Below are 12316 nucleotides of genomic sequence, written 5' to 3'. Positions count from 1 at the left end.
CAGATGGAATTAATTAATGAATGTTTGTCTTACTTTCAGACTGTTCACTCCCGAACCTCCAACAGTAAGAGTTTGTTTTAAGCATCAGTTCCTTCTCTATCTTGTTCAGTCCTACACAGCTCCTCACTATGATTCGATGTTTAAAACTTTTTCATTAAACTAAAAACACACATTGTTTTGACCATAACGTTTTACAAATGATTTTATACATGTTGTCGTTGTTCTCTCTTTTTTATCTGTTTCAGTGTCTGGTCACTCCTGCGAATGGTAATTGCTTTTGTAGAACATATTAGATTCTGAAATCAAACTTATCATAGTGTCTGAATGATCCTTGATGAATGTTGCAATGAACTGAATCTTCATTCCCTCCTATGTTTCCATGCTTTTATGTTCGCCCCAATTAATTATATCTTCCCATGTTACCCCAAACTAATTTATAAACTTTGCCATATAAACCTGGGGAACATATGACCTTGGAATATGCCAATGACTTCCTCTATCCATGTAGCCAACAAGAAACTGAAGAATCTTTCCACAAATCTGAACAAGTTTTTGGTGGTCAATTTTCTACTTCTGTTACATTCTCTTAACCTCTTTTACTACTGCATTGTGATTTACGGGTGTCGTACTGAGATGCAAATGAAATCCGGTAGCACTAATCAATGTTTTCTGATGGATTTAACAGTTACCAGAGTTTGTTCAGGAGTCAACAGGTACGAGCAAACACTCTTTTCTCAACTTTAACACTGTGACATGATCTGTGGGACAGGAAGTGCTCATGAAATTCTAATGTGTTCCACAGTAACGAGACTCTCCTATCCGCTGCACTCGTGAGCGCCCCCTGTAGTGTGGACCTGCAGCAGTACGTTTGCTCTTCGGTAAGAAGACCATGAACAGAAAACTCAGTTCACATGAGCCGATGTTGATGATCGTCTAGGAATCTGCATCCCTCCAAACGTGTAGCAGTTTCTGAAATCAGCATAATATTTCCTGAACGTTGATGTCCACTGCTGAAATCTGTGTTTGTAGCTCACCGGCATCACTGCTGGAAACCTGGCTGGACTCCTGAAGTGTCAACTTTCAAGCAGCAGAAGTTACTCCAAGGAGATCTGGAAACTATTTTTCACCAAAGCAAATGATGTTCTGGACGGAGCCCTCGTCATATTCTCCAGCGCAGCAGCAAATATGGTAAATGAGTCTTGTGCATCTGTCCTCTAGTGTTCACTGTTAGACTGACTGGGAATCTGACAGTAATTCCTCCTCATTACATCATCAGTCTCAGCCAATCAGAGGTGATGTCGTGTCCCAAGTGCTGGATGTGGTTGGAGAGCTGAGACTGGAGCGCATCAGTCCTGACCAATGGACAGACCTCGCTTTCATCAGCATGTTGTTGGGTCAATATCTGAAGCCGTTTTTACCATTTGCGTCACCATCCCTACTGCTGTGCACCAGCAGCAAAAACCTCAGCTGCCAAACTTACCAGCACATGTAAGAAAACATTTCCCCAACAATAGATCAAGACTGTCATGAGCTGATAAGATGCATGTTCAACATTATTTGCAATCATCTCCCAGTCTGTCAGAGGTCCCACTCGTCAATGAGATTCAAGGAAGAGACATGGCGAAACTTCTTCATTCTGCCCTTCCTGAGAAGAAACGCAACAGGTGAGGTGGAGGTTCACAGATGTCTCATATGAAGGTTCTGGAGTTCATGAAGGTGATTTCACTCTGTGTGTTGTGTGTGTGTCAGATGCGGGCTGTGTGGCGACTGCTAACAACAGTGTTGAGTGGCTGCAGAAGAACTTTGGCCCGTTCTCTCAGTTCGTGTCTCTCACAGATCTGATCTCCATCAACAGACTCTTTGATCCCGTATGTCTCCACATCTACACTTGTGATTTCATCAAAGACGATTTATAAAAATAACACCACCATCACTTTATCCTTAACTGATATTCGCTTATCCTTCCGTGTGTGTTTAGTTGGAGACCCTGGACAATCTCACTCCCAAGCAGGTGGCTGGACTGTTGGTTGAAGAGCTACCTGGTCTCCCAGAGAAGAAAGTCGTCATCAATACAGTGTTTGATCATCTGTTTGTGTCTCCTGTGGAGCGAGGACTTCCTGATGTTCTTCAAAACCTGCTCTCAATCTCACAGATGGTAAAATTTGCACAGTTGTTCTCAGTGGCTCTCCATCAAACACTACTCTGATGCCTCCTGGTTTAGTCTTTATGTGTGGTTTGTCTTAAATGAAATTTGAAGTAAATCTGCAATGTTCAAATAAGTGAGTTTGATGAATCCTATGCGTGACAACAGCATTGATGCTTGTTTGTGTTTCTGCAGACCATTATTCCGTGCAGCTCCTACATACTGATGTAAGTGTACTTGGTACATGATATTGAGTCTCTGGCCTCTTTGCACTGAGATCTGCTGTAATTCTGTGGTTCTTTCTCAGATTCCAGAGGCTGTTTCAGGCGTTACCTTTCCTGCCGACGGAGATGGAGACTGTGGTCTTCCAAACAACTGGAGAACTCAAGCAGAATGGAGCAAGAGGTCATTCTTGATCTTCCTCAGTTCTTGCTGTTGAGTCTTCTAGAAGATCAGCATGTTTCTAATTACTTCATATGGAATTAATTATTAATGTTTGTCTTACTTTCAGACTGTTCACTTCCTGAACCGCCAACAGTAAGAGTTTGTTTTAAGCATCAGTTACTTCTCTATTTTGTTCAGTCCTACACAGCTCCTTACCATGATTCACTGTTTAAAATTTTATCGTTAAAATAAAACCACATTGTTTTGACCATAACTTTTAAAAAATGCATTTATATATTTTGTCGTTCTTCTCTCTTCTTCATCTGTTTCAGTGTCTGTTCACTCCTGTGAATGGTAAGTGCCTTTATAGAACATGGTAGTTTCTGAAATCAGACTAATCAGTGTGTCTGAATGATCCTTGATTAATGTTGCAATGAACTGAATCTTCATTCCCTCCTATGTTTCCAGGCTTTAATGTTCGCCCAAATTCAATATATCTTCCCATGTTACCTCAAACTCAATTATAAACTTAGCCATATAAACCTGGGAACATATGACCTAGGACTATGCCAATGACTTCCTCTATCTATGTAGCCAACAAGAAACTGAAAGAATCTTTCCACAAATCTGAACAAGTTTTGGTGGTCAATTTTCTACTTCTGTTACATTCTCTTAACCTCTTTTACTACTGCATTGTGATTTACGGGTGTCGTACTAAGATGTAAATGAAATCCGGTAGCACTAATCAATGTTTTCTGATGGATTTAACAGCTACCAGAGTTTGTTCAGGAGTCAACAGGTACGATCAAACACTCTTTTCTCCACTTTAACACTGTGACATGATCTGTGGGACAGGAAGTGCTCATGAAATTATGATGTGTTCCACAGTAACGAGACTCTCCTATCCGCTGCATCGTGAGCGCCCCCTGTAGTGTGGACCTGCAGCAGTACGTTTGCTCTTCGGTAAGAAGACCATGAACAGAAAACTCAGTTCACATGAGCCGATGCTGATGATCGTCTAGGAATCTGCATCCCTCCAAACGTGTAGCAGTTTCTGAAATCAGCATAATATTTCCTGAACGTTGATGTCCACTGCTGAAATCTGTGTTTGTAGCTCACCGGCATCACTGCTGGAAACCTGGCTGAACTCCTGAAGTGTCAACTTTCAAGCAGCAGAACTTACTCCAAGGAGATCTGGAAACTATTTTTCACCAAAGCAAATGATGTTCTGGACGGAGCCCTCGTCATATTCTCCAGCGCAGCAGCAAATATGGTAAATGAGTCTTGTGCATCTGTCCTCTAGTGTTCACTGTTAGACTGACTGGGAATCTGACAGTAATTCCTCCTCATTACATCATCAGTCTCAGCCAATCAGAGGTGATGTCGTGTCCCAAGTGCTGGATGTGGTTGGAGAGCTGAGACTGGAGCGCATCAGTCCTGACCAATGGACAGACCTCGCTTTCATCAGCATGTTGTTGGGTCAATATCTGAAGCCGTTTTTACCATTTGCGTCACCATCCCTACTGCTGTGCACCAGCAGCAAAAACCTCAGCTGCCAAACTTACCAGCACATGTAAGAAAATATTTTCCCCAAAATAGATCAAGACTGTCATGAGCTGATAAGATGCTTGTTCAACATTATTTACAATCATCTCCCAGTCTGTCAGAGGTCCCACTCGTCAATGAGATTCAAGGAAGAGACATGGCGAACTTCTTCATTCTGCCCTTCCTGAGAAGAAACGCAACAGGTGAGGTGGAGGTTCACAGATGTCTCATATGAAGGTTCTGGAGATCATGAAGGTGATTTCACTGTGTGTGTTGTGTGTGTGTCAGATGCGGGCTGTGTGGCGACTGCTAACAACAGTGTTGAGTGGCTGCAGAAGAACTTTGGCCCGTTCTCTCAGTTCGTGTCTCCCACAGATCTGATCTCCATCAACAGACTCTTTGATCCCGTATGTCTCCACATCTACACTTGTGATTTCATCAAAGATGATTTATAAAAACACCACCATCACTTTACCCTTCAATTATATTCTCTTATCCTTCCGTGTGTGTTTAGTTGGAGACCCTGGACAATCTCACTCCCAAGCAGGTGGCTGGACTGTTGGTTGAAGAGCTACCTGGTCTCCCAGAGAAGAAAGTCGTCATCAATACAGTGTTTGATCATCTGTTTGTGTCTCCTGTGGAGCGAGGACTTCCTGATGTTCTTCAAAACCTGCTCTCAATCTCACAGACGGTAAAATTTACACAGTTGTTCTCAGTGGCTCTCCATCAAACACTACTCTGATGCCTCCTGGTTTCTTTTTTTACATGTGGTTTGTCTTAAATTATATTTAAAGTAAATCTGCAATGGTCAAATAAGTGAGTTTGATGAATCCTATGCGTGACAACAGCATTGATGCTTGTTTGTGTTTCTGCAGACCATTATTCCGTGCAGCTCCTACATACTGATGTAAGTGTACTTGGTACATGATATTGAGTCTCTGGCCTCTTTGCACTGAGATCTGCTGTAATTCTGTGGTTCTTTCTCAGATTCCAGAGGCTGTTTCAGGCGTTACCTTTCCTGCCGACGGAGATGGAGACTGTGGTCTTCCAAACAACTGGAGAACTCAAGCAGAATGGAGCAAGAGGTCATTCTTGATCTTCCTCAGTTCTTGCTGTTGAGTCTTCTAGAAGATCAGCATGTTTCTAATTACTTCAGATGGAATTAATTAATGAATGTTTGTCTTACTTTCAGACTGTTCACTCCCCGAACCTCCAACAGTAAGAGTTTGTTTTAAGCATCAGTTCCTTCTCTATCTTGTTCAGTCCTACACAGCTCCTCACTATGATTCGATGTTTAAAACTTTTTCATTAAACTAAAAACACACATTGTTTTGACCATAACGTTTTACAAATGATTTTATACATGTTGTCGTTGTTCTCTCTTTTTTATCTGTTTCAGTGTCTGGTCACTCCTGCGAATGGTAATTGCTTTTGTAGAACATATTAGATTCTGAAATCAAACTTATCATAGTGTCTGAATGATCCTTGATGAATGTTGCAATGAACTGAATCTTCATTCCCTCCTATGTTTCCATGCTTTTATGTTCGCCCCAATTAATTATATCTTCCCATGTTACCCCAAACTAATTTATAAACTTTGCCATATAAACCTGGGGAACATATGACCTTGGAATATGCCAATGACTTCCTCTATCCATGTAGCCAACAAGAAACTGAAAGAATCTTTCCACAAATCTGAACAAGTTTTGGTGGTCAATTTTCTACTTCTGTTACATTCTCTTAACCTCTTTTACTACTGCATTGTGATTTACGGGTGTCGTACTGAGATGCAAATGAAATCCGGTGGCACTAATCAATGTTTTCTGATGGATTTAACAGTTACCAGAGTTTGTTCAGGAGTCAACAGGTACGAGCAAACACTCTTTTCTCCAACTTTAACACTGTGACATGATCTGTGGGACAGGAAGTGCTCATGAAATTCTAATGTGTTCCACAGTAACGAGACTCTCCTATCCGCTGCACTCGTGAGCGCCCCCTGTAGTGTGGACCTGCAGCAGTACGTTTGCTCTTCGGTAAGAAGACCATGAACAGAAAACTCAGTTCACATGAGCCGATGTTGATGATCGTCTAGGAATCTGCATCCCTCCAAACGTGTAGCAGTTTCTGAAATCAGCATAATATTTCCTGAACGTTGATGTCCACTGCTGAAATCTGTGTTTGTAGCTCACCGGCATCACTGCTGGAAACCTGGCTGAACTCCTGAAGTGTCAACTTTCAAGCAGCAGAAGTTACTCCAAGGAGATCTGGAAACTATTTTTCACCAAAGCAAATGATGTTCTGGACGGAGCCCTCGTCATATTCTCCAGCGCAGCAGCAAATATGGTAAATGAGTCTTGTGCATGTGTCCTCTAGTGTTCACTGTTAGACTGACTGGGAATCTGACAGTAATTCCTCCTCATTACATCATCAGTCTCAGCCAATCAGAGGTGATGTCGTGTCCCAAGTGCTGGATGTGGTTGGAGAGCTGAGACTGGAGCGCATCAGTCCTGACCAATGGACAGACCTCGCTTTCATCAGCATGTTGTTGGGTCAATATCTGAAGCCGTTTTTACCATTTGCGTCACCATCCCTACTGCTGTGCACCAGCAGCAAAAACCTCAGCTGCCAAACTTACCAGCACATGTAAGAAAACATTTCCCCAACAATAGATCAAGACTGTCATGAGCTGATAAGATGCTTGTTCAACATTATTTGCAATCATCTCCCAGTCTGTCAGAGGTCCCACTCGTCAATGAGATTCAAGGAAGAGACATGGCAAACTTCTTCATTCTGCCCTTCCTGAGAAGAAACGCAACAGGTGAGGTGGAGGTTCACAGATGTCTCATATGAAGGTTCTGGAGTTCATGAAGGTGATTTCACTCTGTGTGTTGTGTGTGTGTCAGATGCGGGCTGTGTGGCGACTGCTAACAACAGTGTTGAGTGGCTGCAGAAGAACTTTGGCCCGTTCTCTCAGTTCGTGTCTCTCACAGATCTGATCTCCATCAACAGACTCTTTGATCCCGTATGTCTCCACATCTACACTTGTGATTTCATCAAAGACGATTTATAAAAATAACACCACCATCACTTTATCCTTAACTGATATTCGCTTATCCTTCCGTGTGTGTTTAGTTGGAGACCCTGGACAATCTCACTCCCAAGCAGGTGGCTGGACTGTTGGTTGAAGAGCTACCTGGTCTCCCAGAGAAGAAAGTCGTCATCAATACAGTGTTTGATCATCTGTTTGTGTCTCCTGTGGAGCGAGGACTTCCTGATGTTCTTCAAAACCTGCTCTCAATCTCACAGATGGTAAAATTTGCACAGTTGTTCTCAGTGGCTCTCCATCAAACACTACTCTGATGCCTCCTGGTTTAGTCTTTATGTGTGGTTTGTCTTAAATGAAATTTGAAGTAAATCTGCAATGTTCAAATAAGTGAGTTTGATGAATCCTATGCGTGACAACAGCATTGATGCTTGTTTGTGTTTCTGCAGACCATTATTCCGTGCAGCTCCTACATACTGATGTAAGTGTACTTGGTACATGATATTGAGTCTCTGGCCTCTTTGCACTGAGATCTGCTGTAATTCTGTGGTTCTTTCTCAGATTCCAGAGGCTGTTTCAGGCGTTACCTTTCCTGCCGACGGAGATGGAGACTGTGGTCTTCCAAACAACTGGAGAACTCAAGCAGAATGGAGCAAGAGGTCATTCTTGATCTTCCTCAGTTCTTGCTGTTGAGTCTTCTAGAAGATCAGCATGTTTCTAATTACTTCATATGGAATTAATTATTTAATGTTTGTCTTACTTTCAGACTGTTCACTTCCTGAACCGCCAACAGTACCTGAACCTCCAACAGTAAGAGTTTGTTTTAAGCATCAGTTACTTCTCTATTTTGTTCAGTCCTACACAGCTCCTTACCATGATTCACTGTTTAAAATTTTATCGTTAAAATAAAACCACATTGTTTTGACCATAACTTTTAAAAAATGCATTTATATATTTTGTCGTTGTTCTCTCTTCTTCATCTGTTTCAGTGTCTGTTCACTCCTGTGAATGGTAAGTGCCTTTATAGAACATGGTAGTTTCTGAAATCAGACTAATCAGTGTGTCTGAATGATCCTTGATTAATGTTGCAATGAACTGAATCTTCATTCCCTCCTATGTTTCCAGGCTTTAATGTTCGCCCAAATTCAATATATCTTCCCATGTTACCTCAAACTCAATTATAAACTTAGCCATATAAACCTGGGAACATATGACCTAGGACTATGCCAATGACTTCCTCTATCTATGTAGCCAACAAGAAACTGAAAGAATCTTTCCACAAATCTGAACAAGTTTTGGTGGTCAATTTTCTACTTCTGTTACATTCTCTTAACCTCTTTTACTACTGCATTGTGATTTACGGGTGTCGTACTAAGATGTAAATGAAATCCGGTAGCACTAATCAATGTTTTCTGATGGATTTAACAGCTACCAGAGTTTGTTCAGGAGTCAACAGGTACGATCAAACACTCTTTTCTCCACTTTAACACTGTGACATGATCTGTGGGACAGGAAGTGCTCATGAAATTGTGATGTGTTCCACAGTAACGAGACTCTCCTATCCGCTGCACTCCGTGAGCGCCCCCTGTAGTGTGGACCTGCAGCAATACATTTGCTCTTCGGTAAGAAGACCATGAACAGAAAACTCAGTTCACATGAGCCGATGTTGATGATCGTCTAGGAATCTGCATCCCTCCAAACGTGTAGCAGTTTCTGAAATCAGCATAATATTTCCTGAACGTTGATGTCCACTGCTGAAATCTGTGTTTGTAGCTCACCGGCATCACTGCTGGAAACCTGGCTGAACTCCTGAAGTGTCAACTTTCAAGCAGCAGAACTTACTCCAAGGAGATCTGGAAACTATTTTTCACCAAAGCAAATGATGTTCTGGACGGAGCCCTCGTCATATTCTCCAGCGCAGCAGCAAATATGGTAAATGAGTCTTGTGCATCTGTCCTCTAGTGTTCACTGTTAGACTGACTGGGAATCTGACAGTAATTCCTCCTCATTACATCATCAGTCTCAGCCAATCAGAGGTGATGTCGTGTCCCAAGTGCTGGATGTGGTTGGAGAGCTGAGACTGGAGCGCATCAGTCCTGACCAATGGACAGACCTCTCTTTCATCAGCATGTTGTTGGGTCAATATCTGAAGCCGTTTTTACCATTTGCGTCACCATCCCTACTGCTGTGCACCAGCAGCAAAAACCTCAGCTGCCAAACTTACCAGCACATGTAAGAAAATATTTTCCCCAAAATAGCTCAAGACTGTCATGAGCTGATAAGATGCTTGTTCAACATTATTTGCAATCATCTCTCAGTCTGTCAGAGGTCCCACTCGTCAATGAGATTCAAGGAAGAGACATGGCGAACTTCTTCATTCTGCCCTTCCTGAGAAGAAACGCAACAGGTGAGGTGGAGGTTCACAGATGTCTCATATGAAGGTTCTGGAGATCATGAAGGTGATTTCACTGTGTGTGTTGTGTGTGTGTCAGATGCGGGCTGTGTGGCGACTGCTAACAACAGTGTTGAGTGGCTGCAGAAGAACTTTGGCCCGTTCTCTCAGTTCGTGTCTCTCACAGATCTGATCTCCATCAACAGACTCTTTGATCCCGTATGTCTCCACATCTACACTTGTGATTTCATCAAAGATGATTTATAAAAACACCACCATCACTTTACCCTTCAATTATATTCTCTTATCCTTCCGTGTGTGTTTAGTTGGAGACCCTGGACAATCTCACTCCCAAGCAGGTGGCTGGACTGTTTGGTTGAAGAGCTACCTGGTCTCCCAGAGAAGAAAGTCGTCATCAATACAGTGTTTGATCATCTGTTTGTGTCTCCTGTGGAGCGAGGACTTCCTGATGTTCTTCAAAACCTGCTCTCAATCTCACAGACGGTAAAATTTACACAGTTGTTCTCAGTGGCTCTCCATCAAACACTACTCTGATGCCTCCTGGTTTCTTTTTTACATGTGGTTTGTCTTAAATTATATTTAAAGTAAATCTGCAATGGTCAAATAAGTGAGTTTGATGAATCCTATGCGTGACAACAGCATTGATGCTTGTTTGTGTTTCTGCAGACCATTATTCCGTGCAGCTCCTACATACTGATGTAAGTGTACTTGGTACATGATATTGAGTCTCTGGCCTCTTTGCACTGAGATCTGCTGTAATTCTGTGGTTCTTTCTCAGATTCCAGAGGCTGTTTCAGGCGTTACCTTTCCTGCCGACGGAGATGGAGACTGTGGTCTTCAAACAACTGGAGAACTCAAGCAGAATGGAGCAAGAGGTCATTCTTGATCTTCCTCAGTTCTTGCTGTTGAGTCTTCTAGAAGATCAGCATGTTTCTAATTACTTCAGATGGAATTAATTAATGAATGTTTGTCTTACTTTCAGACTGTTCACTCCCCGAACCCTCCAACAGTAAGAGTTTGTTTTAAGCATCAGTTCCTTCTCTATCTTGTTCAGTCCTACACAGCTCCTCACTATGATTCGATGTTAAAACTTTTTCATTAAACTAAAAACACACATTGTTTTGACCATAACGTTTTACAAATGATTTTATACATGTTGTCGTTGTTCTCTCTTTTTTATCTGTTTTCAGTGTCTGGTCACTCCTGCGAATGGTAAGTGCTTTTGTAGAACATATTAGATTTTGAAATCAAACTTATCATAGTGTCTGAATGATCCTTGATGAATGTTGCAATTGAACTGAATCTTCATTCCCTCCTATGTTTCCATGCTTTATGTTCGCCCCAATTAATTATATTCTTCCATGTTACCCCACAAACTAATTTATAAACTTGCCATATAAACCTGGGGAACATATGACCTGGAATATGCCAATGACTTCCTCTATCCATGTAGCCAACAAGAAACTGAAAGAATCTTTCCACAAATCTGAACAGTTTGGTGGTCAATTTTTCTACTTCTGTTACATTCTCTTAACCTCTTTTACTACTGCATTGTGAATTTACGGGTGTCGTACTGAGATGCAAATGAAATCCGGTTTAGCATAAATCAATGTTTTCTGATGGATTTAACAGTCTACCAGAGTTTGTTTCAGGAGTCAACCAGGTACGAGCTAAACACTCTTTTCTCCACTTTAACACATGTGACATGATCTGTGGGACAGGAAGTGCTCATGAAATTATGATGTGTTCCACAGTAACGAGACTTCCTATCCGCTGCACTCAGTTGAGCGCCCCTGTAGTGTGGACTGCAGCAGTACGTTTGCTCTTCGGTAAGAAGACCATGAACAGAAAACTCAGTTCACATGAGACCGATGTTGATGATCGTCTAGGAATCTGCATCCCTCCAAACGTGTAGCAGTTTCTGAAATCAGCATAATATTTCCTGAACGTTGATGTCCATCTGCTGAAATCTGTGTTTGTAGCTCACCGGCATCACTGCTGGAAACCTGGCTGAACTCCTGAAGTGTCAACTTTCAAGCAGCAGAAGTTACTCCAAGGAGATCTGGAAACTATTTTTCACCAAAGCAATGAGTGTTCTGGACGGAGCCTCGTCATATTCTCCAGCGCAGCAGCAAATATGGTAAATGAGTCCTTGTGCATCTGTCCTCTAGTGTCACTGGTATACGACTGACTGGGAATCTGACAGATAATTCCTCCATCATTACATGCATCAGTCTCAAGCCAATCCAGAGGAGATGTTCGCTGTCCCAAGTGCTGGATGGTGGATTGGGAGAGCTGAAGAACTGGAGCGCATCAGTCCTGACCAATGGACAGACCTCTCTTTCATCAGCATGTTGTTGGGTCAATATCTGAAGCCGTTTTTACCATTTGCGTCACCATCCCTACTGCTGTGCACCAGCAGCAAAAACCTCAGCTGCCAAACTTACCAGCACATGTAAGAAAACATTTTCCCCAAAATAGCTCAAGACTGTCATGAGCTGATAAGATGCTTGTTCAACATTATTTGCAATCATCTCCCAGTCTGTCAGAGGTCCCACTCGTCAATGAGATTCAAGGAAGAGACATGGCAAACTTCTTCATTCTGCCCTTCCTGAGAAGAAACGCAACAGGTGAGGTGGAGGTTCACAGATGTCTCATATGAAGGTTCTGGAGATCATGAAGGTGATTTCACTGTGTGTGTTGTGTGTGTGTCAGATGCGGGCTGTGTGGCGACTGCTAACAACAGTGTTGAGTGGCTGCAGAAGAACTTTGGCCCGTTCTCTCAGTT

The 12316-nt window shown here is 42.3% G+C and overlaps 1 protein-coding gene and 3 long non-coding RNA genes across 4 annotated transcripts; all 4 read left to right on the top strand.

Annotated features, from left to right (window-relative positions):
* Positions 1–49: 49 nt before the first annotated feature.
* LOC113100646 (uncharacterized) lies at positions 50–1063 on the top strand. Its single transcript, XR_003289753.1, has 5 exons — positions 50–64; positions 246–267; positions 686–713; positions 803–878; positions 1030–1063. It is a non-coding gene; the product is annotated as an uncharacterized LOC113100646 (long non-coding RNA).
* A 5-nt stretch (positions 1064–1068) lies between these two features.
* On the top strand, positions 1069–1625 carry LOC113100645 (uncharacterized). Its single transcript, XR_003289752.1, has 3 exons — positions 1069–1188; positions 1277–1488; positions 1575–1625. It is a non-coding gene; the product is annotated as an uncharacterized LOC113100645 (long non-coding RNA).
* A 58-nt stretch (positions 1626–1683) lies between these two features.
* On the top strand, positions 1684–9774 carry LOC113100648 (uncharacterized). The gene is made up of 32 exons (XM_026265271.1): positions 1684–1716; positions 1797–1868; positions 1979–2155; positions 2339–2370; positions 2451–2548; positions 3423–3490; positions 3642–3800; positions 3889–4100; positions 4187–4275; positions 4361–4479; positions 4587–4763; positions 4948–4979; positions 5060–5157; positions 5265–5290; positions 5472–5493; positions 5912–5939; positions 6030–6105; positions 6257–6415; positions 6504–6715; positions 6802–6890; positions 6976–7094; positions 7205–7381; positions 7565–7596; positions 7677–7774; positions 7882–7925; positions 8105–8126; positions 8544–8571; positions 8661–8682; positions 8889–9047; positions 9136–9347; positions 9434–9522; positions 9608–9774. Exons 1-32 carry the CDS (start codon positions 1684–1686, stop codon positions 9772–9774), a joined length of 3147 nt encoding a protein of 1048 aa, XP_026121056.1.
* Positions 9775–9879: 105 nt separating this feature from the next.
* Positions 9880–10368, top strand: LOC113100647 (uncharacterized). Its single transcript, XR_003289754.1, has 3 exons — positions 9880–10011; positions 10195–10226; positions 10307–10368. It is a non-coding gene; the product is annotated as an uncharacterized LOC113100647 (long non-coding RNA).
* Positions 10369–12316: the final 1948 nt, after the last annotated feature.

Source organism: Carassius auratus, unplaced genomic scaffold (assembly GCF_003368295.1).
Source record: "Carassius auratus strain Wakin unplaced genomic scaffold, ASM336829v1 scaf_tig00217319, whole genome shotgun sequence".
Taxonomy (NCBI): Eukaryota; Metazoa; Chordata; class Actinopteri; order Cypriniformes; family Cyprinidae; genus Carassius; species Carassius auratus.
Note: the sequence above shows the minus strand (reverse complement) of the source record. Positions and strands in the feature narration are given on the sequence as shown.